The 21625-nt window shown below is 37.7% G+C and overlaps 1 protein-coding gene across 4 annotated transcripts in view; it reads right to left on the reverse strand.

Moving 5' to 3' along the window:
• Positions 1-3253: 3253 nt before the first annotated feature.
• The window catches only part of LOC117416071 (vesicle transport through interaction with t-SNAREs homolog 1A-like), a 119558-nt gene continuing 101186 nt past the window's right edge, over positions 3254-21625 (reverse strand). For all 4 annotated transcript variants that reach the window (XM_034027109.3, XM_034027110.3, XM_034027107.3 and 1 more), the window contains one exon: positions 3254-4763. Coding sequence is in view for 2 of the 4 variants with exons in the window: in XM_034027107.3 (XP_033882998.1) it covers positions 4670-4763 (94 nt within the window). In the remaining 2 variants the exon portion in view is untranslated. The remainder of the gene's footprint in view (positions 4764-21625) is intronic.

The following is a 21625-nucleotide window of genomic DNA, read 5'->3' on the forward strand; positions in this document are numbered from 1 at the left end:
GAGGTATAGGGTAAATCTCATTTACTCGTGAGCATGACGTAAAACACGGGAAATACACGCCCATTTTCACATGGAAACCCGCATTTCACATGAAAACATCCACTGCTCTCAATCCAGACAGCCTTGGAGCACACGTGGAAGGTATCTGGCACAGATCTCTATAATCCTACATCTCCACCAGTTTTCAGCCATGGTGATCTGCAATAGCTGGGTTGGACAATATCATTATATAACTGGGTTAATTATTTTCTTTTTTCTTTAATTAGTAAGTCGTGTGATAAATTAGTTCAAATATTCACTACGAACGATATGCCACCCCACCAATGGACATGGAAAAACAATTTGGTCAAGAGCAGTAAAACACATTATTAAACAACCAGACATGAGGCATTTACAAATCACAGCTTTATTACACAAGATTAACACTGTGCTTTTGTGTCACTCAAACAAGATGTCACCTGACAGCTATGGCTTTCCAGGTGAGATTCTCTGGTGTACTTATTCTTTGTGCACGGAAACCACATTTTCCAAAGCTGTCTGTGAAAACAGCATGAGAACACTAAGCATGGCTAATTTGCACATCAACCTCCTCCATTCCCCTTCATTTGTATGACGTCAGGTGAAAAGAGGGTCTTCTCGAGTAAAACAAACTGTGTCAATGATGTATTGGGTCATTTTTCATTTGGCTCGAGCAAAATGTCTTGAGAAAAATTAGAACACACATGGAAACTCCCCCACTGATAAATCCGGTGGGGCCTTGATTTGCAACACCGCTTTTTTAAATACATGGGAGTCTGTCTGTCCTAGTTCTTTGCAGACTGTATTCAAATCCATAACCTACACATGGCGCCATCTGAACAACCACACTGAATATGCAGTTAAAAAACAAAGGCATCTTAGTAACCACTGCAACAAAAAAAACTAAAAGCAACATCTGATTCTCTTATCTGTCTGTGGTTTTGTGTGGGTGAAAATAAAAAAAAAGAAAAAACAAATTTCTACCAAAATGAAACTAAAAATGTTTTAAAAATATGACACACACACACTCTTTGTCTTTGGAATGTAACACAGTATTTAATAAGTTGAACTACAGACACATCCCATACATCTAGTAACGCACCACTTTTAAGAAACACGTGTACGATCTATTAGATTTCATGGCAATACAAGAGAGCATTAACAGTGTCATGCCAGAGGCTCAATAAAACCCCAGAACATACAGTAGGTTGTAGTACAGGTTATTTGATTCAGGATACTTGAAATACAGACCAGTTTGTCTTTGTATTGAGTTAATTCACGTCACTGGATACATCACTCTACAAAAGTAATGATGATATATTCTGAACGTGACCATCACAATCAATATATTAGATCTTTAAGGATTTCTTCTTATAGCATCCAGGTTTAACGTTTTCCTGCTTACAACTTCTCTCCCTCACTGCCTTTGAAAAAAGAAACAGCTGGGCTCAAGCCACTGTTTTTTTTTTTTTTTTGAGGTTGCTTTCTAATGACGTCAAAAGCTGTGGATTACAGGGAATGGTGGGGCTGTCGCTACAATGTGCTTTTTACACATCATTCATGACAATTGACCTGTTAAATTTTTGTTTATTATTTATATCAGGTTTCTGAATGATTTGGGCAGAAGTTCAATTGTTTACTTTTTTTGGCAAAGTCAGTGATCTTTTTTTTTTTTTTTTACATGTACATTTCAATGTACTAAAGGCAAGTTGTAATAAAAACAAATCAAAATAAAAAAAAAGGTCGACAAGCAGGCTTCACATTTCATGGCTTAAACATATCTTCTTTAACATACAGCATATTGTCTTCTTGTTAAACAATGATTAATATACACATTTTATAGATAATCATAAAATAATATCTACAGTTTAAATTAAAAGGAAGAATAACACTAAAGCAGACCATGTTATGGTTGTTTACAATAAGTGATTGATAAATGTGTGAAAAAACCCTCAATATTTATAATAAATGTTATCATCCAGCAATCTCCGATACACATTCAGCAGTATTGCAGAGATGAATGCATACAGTCCAGGTTGCAAATGAAGAGTAATTATTTTGTCTTCAGCACTTGTATGTTCCTCACAGCTAAAGTCACTTATAGGGGTTAACATCACCCTTCATTAAATATTAAAGTGTGCCTGTACCTGCTGCTATTGTTGCCCCTTAGAATAAGATATAACCTATTTTTGACAAGTTTTCATCTTTCTCCATGGAAGACGCTACATGAAACCAAATCAGTCGCAAGGAGGAGGGTAATGAATAATCTATTTCATATTCCAACGGCACCCGCAGCTCCAAGTGGGAGAAAAAAAAAATCAACCAGATGATAGCGAGAGTCTGCCAGGGTACCACATGACTGTTTAAATAATACAAAGGAGATATAAACAATCATTAGCCCCCTCAGAGTTGTTTAATGCAATTTCTTAATGAACATAATAGTGGGGACTAATAATATAAGAAAATAAAAACACCTAAAACGAGCGCCAAGTTGATGCTCAATTATTTTCTTGTCAAGTTTTTATGATTTAATGAGCTCCTCTGGGACTGACGGCTGTCAGTCAGTCGTGACTTTTTGACACCATTACAACTTCAAATACAGCGGCAGCCACGCTGTTTTTTCCTCGGATTTAAAATACTGAGATGATCTGACAGGTTTAGAGAAAGAAATAAAAGTACAGCATACACACACACAATAAGACAGCTGCTTTTTTTTCTGGGGCAGACAATCTCTCAATGCTGTTTGGTAATGAAAACCCAATCACTGAGGTCATTATCTGATGAGGTTTCTCAAACTGGCAGGATTTTTCTTTTTTATTATTCCTCAACTTAATGATAACTCTCAACGGGTTTGCCCCGCATGGGATGGACAGAGCTGCACAATTTTGTTCGCCATTAATTTGAGCCTTTGAAGCTCAGTGCTCTGAAGCAGCAGCAAAGCAAGCCCCCTACCAAGCTGGTTCCAAAATAAGACAATTCGGCCAGCCTTAAACAGAATAGCAAATGACCTTCCCCATCAGACACCACAATGATGTCAGCTTGGTTACACCCCCCCCTCCCCCCCCACACCTCTCCCCTCCGTCTCACACACACACACACACACACCCCACCTCTCCCCTTCGTCTCACACACACACACACCCCACCTCTCCCCTCCATCTCTCTCACACACACACACACACACACACACACACACACACACACCTCTCCCCTCCGTCACACACACACACACACACTTTGAGTTTAAAATGTTAGTAACTTTTTATTGAGCTGTAAGATTTCATAATTTATTACATTTGTTATTTTTATTCAGCGTCTAGATCGGCTTTATCTTCATGAACATAAAAAAAAAAATTAAAATGTTCAGCATAAACATAATACAAACAGTATCCATTTACATACAAGCTGTTACATCTGTACAGACTTATTTACGCAGTGTTTACACAGAGTACGCAATCTGTGGCAAGCAATGATGTAAATGACATAAATATTGAATCACTTGGGGGTACTTATTGGAATATTAACTATAAAACATATTTTAATAATGACTCCTCCCTACACAAACGTACATTTTTATTTGGTCCAGTTACCATCAAATCGACCACTTTCACAGTTCAAATTCTTTTCCAAAGACACTATGTAAACAGAGTTTAAACAGCGTTAAAAATTATTACAATGTTTGGATTGGATGCGTGTCTTTCTGTTTTTACAATTTATTTAATATCAATTACTGATACTGCACAAAATACTACACTTTATAGTGGTCTGTTGTTTGTAACATGACAAACATTACTGTTCACTATACACAAATACAATAATGAAATGGTAGTAAGTGTTTGCATTTCAGGCCTAATTACAAAACATACCTGGGGAAATCCAGGCACTGTATTCATTAATAGAAGCCACTTTTAGTACTTTAGTTTTAGTCCTGATGTTTCTGGTGTGCTAGTCCTGATTGTTTTCAAAGTGAACATGCAGAAAGGCCTCTCCCAAGATTGATGTTTTTTGTCACATTAAGTTACACACAGAATTGTATTAGCCACAGTGTGCATATTCTTAGAGGCAGCTTCAATCAGGTTGTGAATAAATGGACACACTGGGCAATGAATTTACTGGCATGTTAACGTTCATGAATAGAATTTATACTGTGGCTGTAATTTATCTACAGCATTTTCTGACCGCAATTAATTGGAATGCAATACTATTTAACATTTATTCCTAATTTTAAGAACTGAAGTCAAGTTGGGTGAAACACTTTTTTAGACTTGGGAAAGTAGCATAATCTGTCTATAAGTGGCTGCTGTTAATAGTGACATCCTAAAACTACACACAAAAAAACAAACAATTTTATTTTTTTTATTTAAATGCATGCAAAATACAAAACACACACAAAAAAAACGAGTTCAATGATAACACATCACCGCATACCTGCACCTTCAAAAACACCTACCAGATTTCTACAGAGAAGAAAAGAAGATTCCATGCAAAGAATTACCCCCCCCAAAACATTGCATTCACTGCCTGCACCTGAGTCAATGTGTGCTTGGGAGGAGAGGTCTGTCAGTGCAAGAAAATGATTCATGTGACCAATCTGTCCTAATTACTCTGAACGAATGCTTTGTCGCTATTAATCACACGGGGGTTGAGAAGAATCAGAGACCTCTGACAGAAAAATAAATAGCCAGCACAACGGTGAAAAGGATGATAACACCCAGAATAAACATCAAGATCCGATTCTGGATGATCCTGTAACAAAACAAAAGGGGGAAGAAAAAAAAAAGAAGTCACTTAAGAGCTAACCCACTCACATACATCTGTTTTAGTGGCTATCTATACATTCTTCAATATATCACGTCATTAGAATCAAGTGTGACATTCTCCACAAGCCAGAACCACAATATTCTAAGCCTGATACTGGGAATAATATGAATATTGTGAAAAAAACAAACAAACAAAAAAGTTTGCTCTAGTAAATTGCACAGTAATTTTGCAGTACTTTTTGCTTTTCACTTGTTTATACTATGCATTTGCCATAGTTTACCATGGCTTGCCGTGTGTTTTTACTTGCTTTACCATATCTCTCTGGGCTTTACAATGCTTACCTAGGCTTACCATACTTTCACTATTCTTTTGACACTTTGCTATTCTTTTACTATGGTTAAAATATATAAAGGAGAATTAGGTTGTTAATTGAATAGATTATCTTAGTGAGACTTGAATGGATAAATAGTAGCCCAAATTAGAATAAATGAAAGCTAATTTATAGGCCATTACTAACACTGTATTGATAAAACCAGATAACTTGTCTTTAATGTTTTGTCCCTATGGTCTGCAACATGCTCAATTTAACTTACTGTTAATACTTCAAGAGTGAAAACACAAGGTGCCCCTGTCACCTGTACTGAATACCCTGACCAGAACTCCAAATGGAAAGCTATGAGATTCAGTAAAACACAAGGTGCCCCTGTCACCTGTACTGAATACCCTGACCAGAACTCCAAATGGAAAGCTATGAGGTTCAGTAAAACACAAGGTGCCCCTGTCACCTGTACTGAATACCCTGACCAGAACTCCAAATGGAAAGCTATGAGGTTCAGTAAAACACAAGGTGCCCCTGTCACCTGTACTGAATACCCTGACCAGAACTCCAAATGGAAAGCTATGAGATTCAGTAAAACACAAGGTGCCCCTGTCACCTGTACTGAATACCCAGACCGGAACTCCAAATGGAAAGCTATGAGGTTCAGTAAAACACAAGGTGCCCCTGTCACCTGTACTGAATACCCTGACCAGAACTCCAAATGGAAAGCTATGAGGTTCAGTAAAACACAAGGTGCCCCTGTCACCTGTACTGAATACCCAGACCAGAACTCCAAATGGAAAGCTATGAGGTTCAGTAAAACACAAGGTGCCCCTGTCACCTGTACTGAATGCCCTGACCAGAACTCCAAATGGAAAGCTATGAGGTTCAGTAAAACACAAGGTGCCCCTGTCACCTGTACTGAATACCCTGACCAGAACTCCAAATGGAAAGCTATGAGGTTCAGTAAAACACAAGGTGCCCCTGTCACCTGTACTGAATACCCTGACCAGAACTCCAAATGGAAAGCTATGAGGTTCAGTATTAAACAAAACTGCTGCGGTTAAAATATATAAATATATCTAAGCGGAACCAGTAAGATTTTTTTTTTTTTTTTTTTTTACAATTTTTGTAATAAACACCTCTAGGTTTCTTTTTTTTTTCTCTTAATGAACGCAATTGTTGTCCCCACTGAACAAGGGTTCCTAGGTTTATAAGCTACATTTTTATTGGAATGTGGAAAAAAGTATATAGTGCCTAGAAGTTATAAAATTAATGAATAACACTAACTTTCTACATCAATTATTGTTTCAAAGTGAAAGTCCCTTACACAGTAGGCCTTATCAGCATTTCTATATTTAACACATTTAGTCAAGACACGTTTCTGATTGTATGGCCTTTTTAGTTTACCATGAAGAAGGCTACTTCAAATTACAGATATTTCCTCTCTAGCAAAAGCGTTTGGTTACAACCCTAATGGAACAGTCACATTAGCTCAGACACTTTCCACTATTACTGTAGATTGTAGTTTTTAAATAAAATATTAAGAATAAAAAAGGCAAACCTGATAGATGCACCACAATATTGTATTTATCTTCCAAGACTTTTAAACAAAGTGTTTTTAAACTTTAATGAATTTAACAGGAGTAAGACATTTATGAGGCAGTCCAACATTGACAAATCGCTTTCTAGGTTTTAAGCCATCCTAAAAACCCTAACAACATTAACAAAAGTTTTCTTTTGAACTGAAAATAAATAGGAAAAGACTCTTGGTGTGAAAACCAACAACAAAAACAACAACAAAAAAAGAGAAAACCTTCCGTGACATCAAGAGATTACTCCCCAGTGAGACACAAAAAAGGCCAGCTCTCTATCCTGTTGACAGATTACAAAACGATCACATTTGCTGACATGTCTTCTGCTAAACTGCTTCAGTGTCTGTGTCCACTTTCTAAGCAGGAGATGAATGGCCCGAGTTACCATCATTCATCACTCACACACTGGTCTAACTCATCCGCCTGCTCCACTCGTAACACTAAAGCCAAGAACAAAACTGCTTTCGATCCCTGCATCACTCATTATGTGAAACACATTCATAATCTGTTTAGTTTAAAGATCATTTTAACAAGCATGCTTTTTTGTTTTTAGTGGGGATGCACAAGACAGCTCTATAGCTTGTTTTGATTCTCTCAACAGTCCATCAAGGTCTTCATTTAGAGTTACCACCTGTAATTTTAATCTTAAACTAAAAATGTAGCTCTGGCTTACCTTTCCGCTTGTTGTGTAAAGCATTTCAGACTTTCATTTTGTACACAACGGCTGTGCAGAGTTCGCCTGAGCAATGAAAGCACACAAGCAATGCCTCAGATACAATCAGCATGCTACCAACCCAGTGTTGCTCAACAAAGATGCCACTTCTCATTGCAGTGGGGTCCTGCTGGTACCAATTTTACAGCTGAGTGGACTGGTGCACAAGGAGGGAGAGTGACTTGTTCCCCCCCAGGGTCGCGCCGCAATTTAGCAGCCGAGCTGGGATTTCCTGCCTTCAGCCGCTAGGCCATGCTGATGCCTCTAATGTGGCCCTGAATGTTTTCCATAGAAGAATCTCTCCATTGTCAGATCTGTAATGCACGGGCACAGACTTCAGCAATCTCTGACCCTTCAGTAAGTAGGAAAAAATCCTGCTTTTACTCCCCACGTGTCAGACTTGCTGTGCTACAGCATACATACCTGTGTGTTTCCATTTACAATGTGAGATCATGCGTTTATAGCTCTGCTTAACTAGTAACTGCTTGGTATTACCAACCCGCTACAGATTAAACATTTGCTGACATGTTTAGAATTTTCCTATACACTCAATTATGTAGGGCTAGACATAACACTTCATGCAGTAGTGGTCAATATTCAACAATGCTTGCCCTCCGGCTTGGTAAAGAACACAAAGACTACCCACCAGTCACCTTTTACTGTGTATATGTATCGTAGAAATATACATATTCAGTTTCTATCATCTGACCAGAATCGGACTAATCGGTTAAAAGACGAGCACCTCTTTTTTGAGCTTTATAGTTTAAAGTTCAATGTTGTACTTCATGAGTTTTATGTTCAAGTGATATAAACTCAGTCCAGCACAATAAGATACTGTTACCCTTCTGGCTCCGGCACAGAAATGTTATTTTATGAGCAATAATCGCTAAGTGAATCTTAAGGGTGTAATCCAATTTCTGGTCTATGCACGAAATTATTTTAATAAACAAAACATTTCAAATATGCAGTTAACAGCATGCAACTCTTTTCAATAAAAATTACAACTCAGCAGTGGAGCGGATTAACCGTGCATCTCTCCAGTGAAGTCCCACATGCCTGTCTACAGTAATGTGAATGAATATGCTTCCAGTACAGCTGGCCTGACAACCATCCCATAGGAGGGCCCCAAGGCAGCCCTAATTCTAATGTAAAAAGGATTAAATAGTGAGTAACGTTAAAGCAATGCTGAAGTGTATGAAAAATTATACACTCGTGACACATTGTAAGCAGAATTAACCTTTACCCTATAATAGGCAGGGTAGTCCAACTCATTATATCTCAATCTCTGTGAGGGTTGTAACCCTCAGTTTAGGGTATTACTGTATACTCAAAAACAGGCAGGATTTGTGCGCAAGGGAGCACGTTTTTTTCAACAATTTTTTTGTTATTGTTTTAAGCCGATTATTTGTGGCTTGCAGTGAGAGTCAGGGAGTATCAATGAATTATTGATATATTTTCAGTTCCTTTTTGTGGTTATTTATTTCAGTTGCTTGTTTATACTAAAAATATTTTGCCCCTTTCGTTTATTAATGCATGTGTGCGTATATAACAGTAAAATATATCAAACGTGCTGGATAAAAAGGAAAAAAAAAGTCAACAGGCAGCTTGTAAATCTCTACCTATTACATACTGGAACCCAATCACTACCCAGCAGTCACTAATGAGTTGGTATGCATAATGGTATAAATCATATTGGTATGTATTGCTTTACACACTGCCAATAGGAACTGTGACTATTTAAAGAACAGGGTTGACTAAACAGAGTCAGAAAATAGACCAATATGGCAATACGAAAATGAGACATATGCCTCTTTTACATGCCCTACCATTAAATTAAGTTAAAGGAAATAAAACACTGTTGCCTGATTTCACAGGCTCCAATTAACACCAATAACACCAATAATTAAAAGCATTTATCCTAATTAGACCAAATGCAGACCCAAAATAAAAACTCCTCTTAACTTCTAAAATCTCATCTCATTCCTGCTATTCAACATGCAGAAGTGCAATGCACTGACCGGACGTGGAATCAACATCAAAAAAGCAATCTGGGTTCACTCAAATTCAACTCAACAGCATGATACACGACATTCAGAGGGTTACTATTCAAAACCTATTGAAAAACTCTACATAACTTTCTTAGTCACTTGTAGAAGTTATCATAACTAAATCACTAAATGTTTTGTTTTTGGTATATATATATTTTTAGAAAATGATTTATCATTTGATAAAGGTAAAGGGATAACATACACAATATGCAGTGCAGTCTGAGAGAGGGAAAAAAGCTGAAAAATTGATAAAAGAAACACAGAAGTCCCAAGTAAGGCCGTTTAACAGGGGAGGTGGTAGAAAGAAACCCCTCAGAGACAGATAAAAATAATGAGGACTTTTCTGTCAGGAAAGATTTACCAAATTGTACCAGCGTTATTAAAATTTAAAATATTTTTTTTTCCAGCACCCCTTATTACCAGCTATAATGAGGGCAGCTACACACCTCCACAATGTGAGGGCTTGTTGTGTGCAATACTCCCAGACCCTCTCTTATTTGGTCTGAAGGTAGTGAAGACAAGGGGTTTAACTGCTGCACGCTCAAACACAGACACAGATACATGCACACAGACACACACACAGACACACGCACACAGACACAGACAGACATGCACACACACACACACACAAGCGCGCACACACAGCCAATAAAACAAATAAAAATGAATCACTGTCTGACCTGTTTCAGAAAAGAGAACCTGGGAATAACTAGAAACAGTGCAGCAACCAAAGAATGTCAGCCAGATCAATGTATTCACAAATGATTTGACTGATAGACAAACTACCATCCATCCACACACTCACCTTAAGGTTTGAGGTTGTTTAGTAGTACTGCTGTTTAAGTAATCTTTTCTTTCTGCTTGTAATTTCAATAAGACTAACAAACATACCTTTTTTGTTGTTATCAAGAGTACTTGTACTTGTCAAAGCAAGCTTTTTTCTATGTAATCTGTAGCAATGCTAAGTGACAAATCGTGATACCTTCATAAAAATGTTTTGTTTTACACACATCAATGCAGAGTTCAATTGATCTGAATAAAATCATTATATTGTCAACTATTAAGCTACCAGTTAAGGAAAGCAAACAGCCAAATTGATGCCTAAAATTCTAAATAAGAGTTATAATTCCAAAATGAAATTATTTTTGCAGAACAGTCTGCAGGCATTTTGAATCCTTTCAGAAAAGTTCAAAGGTACATTCTGGTTGCCAGATGAACTATAGAAAATGTGTCAGCCCAGTTCATATTCTGGTAGTCAATAAAACACTTAGAGGCATTGAATTGTACAACGTGCAGGATGTGCAGTCTGGTGGCAGGGCATGTTATCTAAGGCACCATAGCGGATCTGTCAACAATAAATAAATACAATAGAATGCCCCATCAATACAGTGGGAATCTAGTGGCACACAATAATATCTTCCCAGCAACTGACAGACCTGCTTCACAGGACTCCTACATTGATCTTCTTTGTCCCAGTGAGAAATGTGATAAATGCCTTCATGAATGTTTATTTTTCATAATCCCACATAGCTGTATCACATTTAATTCTTCTTCTTCTTCTTCTTCTTATTTGGAATTTACCAAAATGTAAAGAATGTCAAAACTTATGGAGGACTGCATCCATAAATACGACGCATGGCCTAATTCTATATTATTTGTGTCTTTATCTTGCCACAGTTATGTAATCCAGGTGTCAGAAAGCACTCATTGAGCCCTAAGCCCATATATTTAAGCGGCTTTAATATATATTTCATTTTTTCTCAGATGTGTGATAAACAATAAAGTTGTTGCCCTTCAAAAAAGTAGATTTATTGGTAATTTAAATATTAATATATATTTTTTTGTTAATCTGTGTAAAACTTTGTCACAAAGGCAAAAGATGAGAGAACATATTTAAAAAAAAAAAAAGAACTTAAACCACCAATTAAGAAAGTGCAGACCTTAACACTACAAATTAAGCAAGGCCATATTCTCAGTAAAACATTACAGATAAATAAAAACACAAAATTGTATTTCTATTATGGGTATGATGTGAAGAGCGTACTGGCTATACATGTCAAACAGAGCCTTCAAGAGCCTCGCGGAAATGGATAAAATGAGCGCTGGAACAATCCTTTGCTGTACAAGTTCATACATTTTTCATTTGGCAGCTAACAATCTGACTAGCTGCCTGGGCTGGGACTGGGAGCTCTGGCGAGGAAGGTGATGGAGAAAAAACACCTTGTTTAGAGTTGTGTGCAGCACTTTCAGGGATTTTCAACTTTTGCCTGCAGCTCATTTTCACAGCTGTGCTCTCACATCACCTGATGGACGGGTGGCTTTTTATATTTATATTTACTTATTTTTATATATACATATCACTGTTGAAAGACAAGAGGCAGAGCCAACTCAGTCTACACAAGGCATTAAACAAAGCTGAAGCATAAGGATCCCTTTTGAAAAGATGAATTTATGTACAGTACAGACTCTCTCTCTCTCTCTCTCTCTCTCTCTCTCTCTCTCTCTCTCTCTCTCTATATATATATATATATATATAAAACAAACAAAAAAAGTGTTGGTGCTATAATGAGTTAAAGAAATTGACTATTTAAAATATGAATAGAAGCAAACATTTTTACAGATTAACCTGGGTTTCTTTTAGGCTGTCAACAGTTAGTCTAATGGTTTTATTTTTTTTATTTTTTTTACAGCCGTGGCATCCAGGTGTTTAATGTCAGCTGGCCCCCCCTCTCTTCCAACACCAGTAAATACTGCATATTCTGCATGAGCAACCAGGCTAAAGTAACACACGTCTCACTAAAACAGCTCACTGCTAAAGCCAAGAATCTGTAAAAAAAAAAAATAAATAAAAGAAAAGGGTGCATATATTTATTTCAGTGTCCTCAGAGTGCTGGGCGCTCACAGAATATATTTGTACATTTCGTCAACTTGTACCAACAAACTATAAAGCGCTGTCAAAATGCGTGCTTTGAACTTCTTTGAGGTGAAAAAAAAATCACAGATTATAGTTTCCTCTTAAAGAAAAGACATGTCATCAGGAGAGGATCTGAAGCCAAGGGTTCAAGTCCGTAACTGATGGCAACCCACCAGGGATATCGGTAACAAGTTAATTTATGGGTCCATATTTTTTTTTTAAGCTTTTGATTCAGCCAGCATGAAATCTGCAGCCATTTTGTTTGCAAAAGAAAAAGAAAAATGCCATAAAACTAGTAAGAAATAACTGTCTGTAGGGCCTACATTCATTTTGTGTTATACTGCTTACTGCTTCTATATAACAGGTTAGGAAAATGTTAATCATGAAATTCAACATTATTCATTGTTGACCTCATAGTTATTTTTGCTAATTAGATCATTAACCCTAACATAGTACAGGGGGGCTGAATTACCTTTAGGGGGCCCCGCGTTCAACCGGACTGCCGTGAGATTGAATGTGCTTGTTATGTGCACGCAAAACGCTCAGGCGCTAAGGTGCTAGATTCTAGCGCTAGGGTACCTTATATAGCACCTGCAACATTAAATTCTAGCGCCAGTAGACATGTTACAATTTTACATTTTTTTTTTTTTTTTTTTATTGCTTAACAATCATAGATGACGATAGTTTCTGATTAGGTCTGGACTACTCACATGACCCACCCACACTCATAAACATACACAGGACAGAAGGTTCATGTAATGTGGAAAAGTGATAGCAAACATGTCGCAGAGCATTTTTCCCACAGTTATCAATTAAATCTTTGTTCAGCACGTCAGAAAGTTATACGGGCAATTAGTAGACTTATCAGGTAACAGTACATTGTAAAATAATGTTTTGTGTTCGCAAGCCTCTTCATTTTACCATGAAAGTGAAGCTTTGCTAGTTTATAAACACATTTTGTTGATTAAAAAATAGTCGCGCTTTGGTTAGATGCATATAATCATGGATTTATATTAAAACCAAATCAGTTGTTGCAGCTAATGTAAATCTAATCCATTAATACAAAGCTGAATTCACAAGCTATTGTTTCGTTAGTATGTCGAAAGTTTGGGCTACTCAGGTCTGCCGTTTTAGGTTTCCTAATATAGCAATTGGTGGGGGGGGGGGGGGCATTGCACACAGTGTCAAAGAGGGATTTTTTTTGTTATTATTATTTAATTATGTACAGATGTGCTCAAATTTGTTGGTAACCCTCCACAAAAAACGAAGAATGCACAATTTTCTCTGAAATAACTTGAAACTGACAAAAGCAATTTGCATCCACCATTGTTTATTCCATATTTAATAGAAATCAGACTTTACTTTTGATTTTTTATTCAACATAATATTGTAAATAATAAAGCAAATGAAAATGGCATGGACAAAAATGATTTGACCGCAAACCTAATATTTTGTTGCACAACCTTTAGAGGCAATCACTGCAATCAAACGTTTTCTGTAGCTCTCAATGAGACTTCTGCACCTGTTAACAGGTAGTTTGGCCCACTCTTCCTGAGCAAACTGCTCCAGCTGTCTCAGGTTTGATGGGTGCCTTCTCCAGACTGCAAGTTTCAGCTCTTTCCATAGATGTTCGATAGGATTCAGATCAGGACTCATAGAAGGCCACTTCAGAATAGTCCAATGTTTTGTTCTTTTCCATTCTTGGGTGCTTTTAGCTGTGTGTTTTGGGTCATTATCCTGTTGGAGGACCCATGACCTGCGACTGAGACAGAGCTTTCTGACACTGGGCAGTACGTTTCACTCCAGAATACCTTGATAGTCTTGAGATTTCATTGTGCCCTGCACAGATTCAAGGCACCCTGTGCCAGGCGCAGCAAAGCAGCCCCAAAACATAACCGAGCCTCCTCCATGTTTCACTGTAGGAATGGTGTTCTTTTCTTTGAAAGCTTCATTTTTTTGTCTGTGAACACAGAGCTGATGTGACTTGCCGAAAAGCTCCAGTTTTGACTCATCTGTCCAAAGAACATTCTCCCAGAAGGATTGTGGCTTGTCAATATGCATTTTAGCAAATTCCAGTCTGGCTTTTTTATGTTTTTCTTTTAAAAGTGGAGTCCTCCGGGGTCTTCTTCCATGGAGCCCACTTTCGCTCAAAAAGCGACGGATGGTGCGATCAGAAACTGACATACCTTCACCTTGGAGTTCAGCTTGTTCCTCTTTGGCAGTTATCCTTGGTTCTTTTTCTACCATTCGCACTATCCTTCTGTTCAATCTGGGGTCGATTTTCCTCTTGCGGCCGCGCCCAGGGAGGCTGGCTACAGTTCCATGGACCTTCAACTTCTTAATAATATTTGCAACTGTTGTCACAGGAACATCAAGCTGCTTGGAGATGGTCTTGTAGCCTTTACCTTTACCATGCTTGTCTATTATTTTCTTTCTGATCTCCTCAGACAGCTCTCTCCTTTGCTTTCTCTGGTCCATGTTCAGTGTGGTGCACACAATGATACCAAACAGTACAGTGACTACTTTTCTCCATTTAAATAGGCTGAATGACTGATTACAAGATTGGAGACATGTGTGATACTAATTAAAGAAACTAATTAGTTTGAAATATCACTATAATCCAATTATTTATTATATTTTCTAAGGGGTACCAACAAATGTGTCCAGGCCATTTTAGAATATCTTTGTAGAATAAGCAATAATTCATCTCTTTTCACAGCTTCTTTGTTTTATTCTATGACATAGCAAAGGCATGCAAGTATACATGATAAAATAGCTTTTAATTTCATCACTTTTCAGGAGGAATGAAGCATTATTTCAATGAGCTGTAAGGGTACCAACAAATTTGAGCACGTCTGTATTTGTTATTATTATTATTTATTTATTTCTGCCTGGTTATTCTCACTGCTGACCTGTCAGAACCCACATAGTCGGGCATTACAGTATTTTTCAATAGGCCTACTGGGGCATGGTCATTTTAGAAAAAGTTAATACGTGATTGAAATAAACTGGAATTCTGAGTGCTTTGAAGTTATTATATAAAATTATAAAGTAATTATAAAATAAATCATAAATATTATTTACCGTATCTTAACGTTATTATATATAGGTGCATATGATTACATGATACTAAACTACTCAGTAAGATACAGTTGCTACTGTAGCATTCATTTGATGTTCTGGACCCCACCCTTAGTCATCACCGCCTAGGGCCCTGCACAGCCTAAAGCCAGCCCTGAGTACAGCTGTTATATTTCTAATGTATTATGGTTACAGTTTCTAAGAAGAAAACAGCAAAAACACAAACAGTATTATATAAAAAACGATTTACATACATTGCTGTAACACATTTTCAGTGGTTACTGAGTGTTTGAGACAAACTCAGGAACTCTCCACAACCGTGTGTGATTAGCTATGTAACAAATGTGAAATCACTTGTAATCTCATATAGAATTACTAACTACTATGTATACTGTATGTAACTCATTTGCAGTACCTCCACTGTGTAGCAGATAGAATGTATTGTGTAACGTTGGTCGTGCTTCAAGATGACTGCACTTATTACACTGTTTATCACTCAAAAGTGAAGCACTATTTCTCTCAGATTTCTTGCACAAAACCCTTTGCATTCCTTTCAGGACCAGCTGCATATTATATTACTGGGGTTGTTGAAAGGATGTAACACTACCCATGAAACCATAGGCCACAAAACCTATGATGTACATAACTTTTTATTGTTTGTTCAATACTGAAATCTCATTAGGGCTCATAATTCATCAATATGTGCCGGCCTTTCACTGGGGTTGAGCAAAAAACAAGTTCAGCTGGTATGCGGGTCATTAGCCTATCTGGGTGTTTGGGTTTTTATACTGCTGCAGCCTCCATGTATGTCTGCTGAAATGGTCATCTCTTTCACTAACTGCACATAGATGGAATGGATTTTCCCACGTCAAATTTCCCTACGATAACATACCTCCCTATGACAGTTTGAGTTGAGCTGCAACCCTCCCTTGTGCTATAAAGGGCAGCTGTGAAGCAGGACAATAATAAACAGTATGATAAAACTTCAGCATGTGTTAGAACACTTGTATGTGGATGTTCATTCCGACAAATCTGTCTTGGTACAAATGTTTTTATTTTTGTGATTACACTGTGCCACTGAGAAGGTTAAAGGTGGTGAAGGTTTCTATCTGACATGTTTTAAACAGTTTGATTCGATTCATCTCATCATGTTAATCTTGCTTGATTCAGATGAAGGGAGACAACCAGACAAAAACTGTAATACCAAAGATATTCCTCCTGCATGGCGGCCACTCCTGTAGCCCTCGGGGCAATATCTAATCAATAACACCATCGACAGCTGTCACCCTGTATGCTAACTTTTGTTGAATCCCTGAAACATAATCTACAAGGGATGGGGATGAGAGACGGAGACATCAAAATGAACACCACCTGATTACAGGAGCCCAGAGTAACATAATGTTATTAAAAAAAAAAAAAAAAATGTGATACTTAAAGGCTGGGGCTCGATCACAGGCCAAAACCTTTACTTACTAAAAATACTAGCTTTAAAACAGTTGTAATTCATTGTGACATTCTGACACTGCCAAGTAGCCACCATAGTGCCGTCTGGGGATCAAGCTGTAATTGTTTGGTTCTTTCTTAGTCATGGCTTGTGGCTGCTCTTATTGTGCTTCGTCCATAACTTGCTGCTGTGTCAGTGTGTGTTAAAAGTCTTTTGTTCCTCGTTCACATACAAAAAAAGATTAAAATGATGAAATGAATGAATATTAATTGTAATCAAACTATCATCATAGTTTTAGAAAGAGTAGTTGCTGAGAAACTTAACAAATTTCATGCAGAAATTTCAGTCTGGGTTTCGGCCTTCTCATAGCACTGAGACGGTACTTATTAAAGTGGTTAATGATGTGCTGTCATCCTCTGACTAGGGCACACCTTCGGTTCTTATACTATTAGATTGAAGTGCAGCACTTGACACTATTGATCATTCTGTTTTAATTGATTGCCTTGAAAATCTGGTAGGATTGTCAGGTTGTGTTCTGTCTTGGTTTCATCTCTCAAACAGGTTGCAATTTGTTAAAATAGAGACTCCTTTTTTGTCGAAGGTTACATGCAGGGTCCCACAGGGTTCAATTCTTGGCCCAACTCTGTTTTTTTTTGTATATGCTGCCTCTGGGCAATATTATGAGTAGCTATGGGGTTAATTTCCATTGTTACGCTGTTGATACACAGCTATATTGATCCCTGAAACAGGGTGACACCACGGCTGGAAATATTTTGAGCACCTGTCATGCTTACATAATAAAATGGATGCTTGAAAACTTTTTAATGCTAAACTCTGATAAAACAGAAGTGATGATTCTGGGATCTCAGAAGCAACAAAGCAATGTGTCTGATTTACTCCTTGGTGACTGCAGACAAAATGAGAAATCTGAGTGTGATCTTCGACCCAAATCTTTCTTTTGAGACGCACATTAAATGGCCTTGCACCATCGTATTTAAATGATCTTTTAATACCATATATTCCTAGACACCCACTCATATCACAGAATGCCAGGTTTCTTACACATGTGGTAGAGCATTCAGTTATAGGGCCCCAAAACTCTGGAATGATCTGCCTAGCTCTGTAAAGCAAGCACCAAGAGTCACTGCTTTTAAAACAAGATTAAAAACACACTTTAGTAATGTAGCATTTTTATGCTAAAAATTCCTTTTATTCACTGCCTTGTTTTACTGTTCTATGTGTTTTTTTCTTTTGTTTTTATGGCTTTTCTTGCATTCTCTTATTAATATTTGTCAATGTTTATATTCTTGTGAAGAGCTTTGCGGCAATTTTTATTGTGAAAGGCACTATATTAAAAATATTATCGCAGCTTGTGCTGTCTGCATAAAAAAAGCAATGCCTCGTTACTGCATTTGACACTACAAGTGAAGTTTTAGTCTCTTTAAATAATCTATGTGAATGCATTAAAGCTGCAGGGCTTCATCTCTTAACGGTCCTGCTGCAGAGCCTAGCCTGTTCTGTGGCATGGACATGGTGCAGCGATGAGCTGACTCGCAATGATTTGCACATGATTACTCTCAGCAAAACTGTAACACAATGTAATGCGCCACAAGTGAGTGGAGTTTGTTGCAATAACGCTATTATTGACTTGTTGCTCCGGCTCTATTTGGTTATTACCCTTGAGGCCGCAATCAATAGACTTTGCACTGCATCAGACTCATAAATCCCAGGGTTTCTTGGGCCCAGGCCAAAGAAGCGCTAGGAAATCTATGTCAATCGAGTGCTACAGAGAGAGAGAGAGAGAGAGAGAGAGAGAGAGAGAGAGAGAGAGAGAGAGAGAGAGAGAGAGAGAGAGAGAGAGAGAGAGAGAGAGAGAGAGAGAGAGAGAGAGAGAGAGAGAGAGAGAGAGAGAGAGAATAGAATTGCAGTTGCACAAATTAGTTGACAACGATATTTGTACATTTCACGGAACATACTCTAATATTCTTTCGCCCTGTGTATACTTTCCATGTGTATATGGTACTTATGGTACTCGTTAGGGCATGCTTACAATGGAATTTAAAATTGAAGGGTTATGTTACACAATCTGGGGTTCCCCAGCCACAAGCTAAAGCCGAAGAAGTTATTATCTGTCTCCGATTTGTGTCTCTCTCTCTTATCCTGATCACAATAAGTGGTCTTTCACCTTTTCTTTTTATTGTACCTGTTATACAGACGTACAGTCGGCTCAGGGATACAGCAGCAAATTCATGAATGCATCAAATATTAATAGGAAAGGCAAGCAGCAGGGATCTGTGGACCTGCTGAAAGGGCTTTGAAAATATATACAGTACATAAGAAAGGTGTAAAAGAGGAATATTACAGACTTTACAGATCACTCGTTTCTCTACAGTGCTACCTGGTCCTCCTTTTGTAATCAAGTTTTCTTTTTTAGCCACTTTTTAAGTGTCATGAATTTAAACAAATTGCATTCCTAAGAAGTCCTTTTCATTACACATTCTACCCTTATTCATAATACATTTTTTCAAAATAAGACATCACCGTGACATCAACTGTCATTCACCAATCAGAGAGCACTCACACGGTAGATGACCACAGGACATTCTGATAGAATGCCTAGCTTCAAAGAAAATCAAATCATTTTAAAAAAGGTAAATAAAAGGCACCGCTTACCTTTTTCTAACAGCAATAAAACCCTGATTATCGGACTGATTATTGCTGACCAATTCGGGAAAGTACCTTGCCTGTACATTCTGGATGTGGTCAACAACCACATGGTATTGCATCTTTTTACATTCATTGATCTACATTTGTCGGGTTACCATGATTGTAAGCATTGCTCCTTCCAAACCGACACTTAATATGTTCCCCAAATAATCTTAAATATGATATATGTTCTGTTAACTACCTGAATAGCACCTCCATGCATCTCCACTCTCACTGCCAAGAGGGCAATGCTTCTATGGCTCTAGACGATTTGATATTCCAGTAATCCCCCTTGACAGCCATACTGCTGCTTTCTTCACCTTTTCTTGCCTTTTTAAATCAATGGTATTTCGTTTTAATAGAAGTCCTGCTCAGTGATCAAACGTGCAAATACCTCCTGGGTCACCAAAGGGCTAACCAATCCCGGTTAACTCAGAAGCATTAACAATGCAACATTTAAACATCACACATATGCAAAATACCACAGTACATGGGGAATACAAAACCTGTGCCAAGAATTTCTGTCCATCTGAAAGTGGAATAATAATCAGAAGATCATGTATACCTAGACAGTTCAAAATCATATCGCTCCAGTTGCTTTTTATATGTATGTTAGCCGACTGCTTCCTGACATATGTGCTCAAATGATGATTTTTGCATAAACAGATTAATCTACTCACTGAAATAAGTATAAAAAACAAACAATAAAATGAGTCTGTTACACATTTTATCGCCGGACAGACAGTAGTGGTTAGGGCTCTGGACTCCTGACCGGAGGGTTGTGGGTTCAATCCCCAGTGGGGGACACTGCTGCTGTACCCTTGAGCAAGGTGCTTTACCTAAATTGCTCCAGTAAAAACCCAACTGTATGAATGGGTAATTGTATGTAAAAAATAATGTGTAAAAAAATAATGTGATATCTTGTAACAATTGTAAGTCGCCCTGGATAAGGGCGTCTGCTAAGAAATAAATAATAATAATCTTACTTTATTCTTAGTCTTTCCTGGTCACTTAAAAAGCCTTCTGCTCACAAGTGGGTACATTCTGAACCAAAGGAATTGAGAAAGAATTATAGGGACATCAGTTTTTCAAAAAGAAAAATAAATATGTTGGTAGAATCGGTTCAATATATTGGTGTGTTATCAATTGTATGTACAACTTCAAAGGGTTACTTCACACCATCAATATTCTATAAATATGTAACTGATTACTCAATTAATATGCTATCCTGTGCATTCTCTTCTGTGCTTAGAAGTGACTGAAATATTTGCAGGTATTTTTATTTTTTAGATTTTAGATTTTATCACAGCCTTGTGAAGGAGGTTTCTGTTGGCTATTCCTTTCATGGTACTGTATACAGAAGCTCTGTGTTTTTTGTTGCTGAACTTTTTAAGCTTTCCAGCTACTGGTGCACAGCTAACCAACTGACCCACTGTCAAAGAAACCTTTGTGAGCATACTCTGGAGCCCTGCCAATCAGATCATCTGCCTGTCTGTCTCCAGGAATAAAATTGTGCCCCTGGTATGCAAGCCATAGCAGAGTGTGCAGACAGGGTGACTGCAGTGCCTGCCCAAACTGTCTTCGTCGACCTAGAAAAATGCTGAAGGGAAAATTACCTTGTTTGGCTGAAAACCAAATGAACTGGTCCGAGTTCTTTCCTTTGCAAAGCATGTACCTGTCTTCCAGTTTATTTGGGTGCAATCTTTTCATATTTGGAAGCATTTTCTAACGCTCGATGGCTATGCTACCTGAAACAAGATCCTTCCAACTGCATGACTTGGCAAGGCGAGAGATTATTACACAAAAGAACACGGAGGGCAGAACCAGGAGGCTTTTGAACAAACATTTTAGTTTTGCAACATGGCACGTTATTGTTCTCGGCTGAAAAACAGAGAATTCAATTTTCACTCTCGCCCTGACACCTCATAAGAGATTCACTTCCGGTGCGGTATTAAAATGCCATCTAAAACACACATTGCCCTCAGGTGGCAGGATAAACAGACAACAACAAACATTTTTAGGGCTTTC

Source organism: Acipenser ruthenus, chromosome 7 (genome assembly GCF_902713425.1).
Source record: "Acipenser ruthenus chromosome 7, fAciRut3.2 maternal haplotype, whole genome shotgun sequence".
Taxonomy (NCBI): domain Eukaryota; kingdom Metazoa; phylum Chordata; class Actinopteri; order Acipenseriformes; family Acipenseridae; genus Acipenser; species Acipenser ruthenus.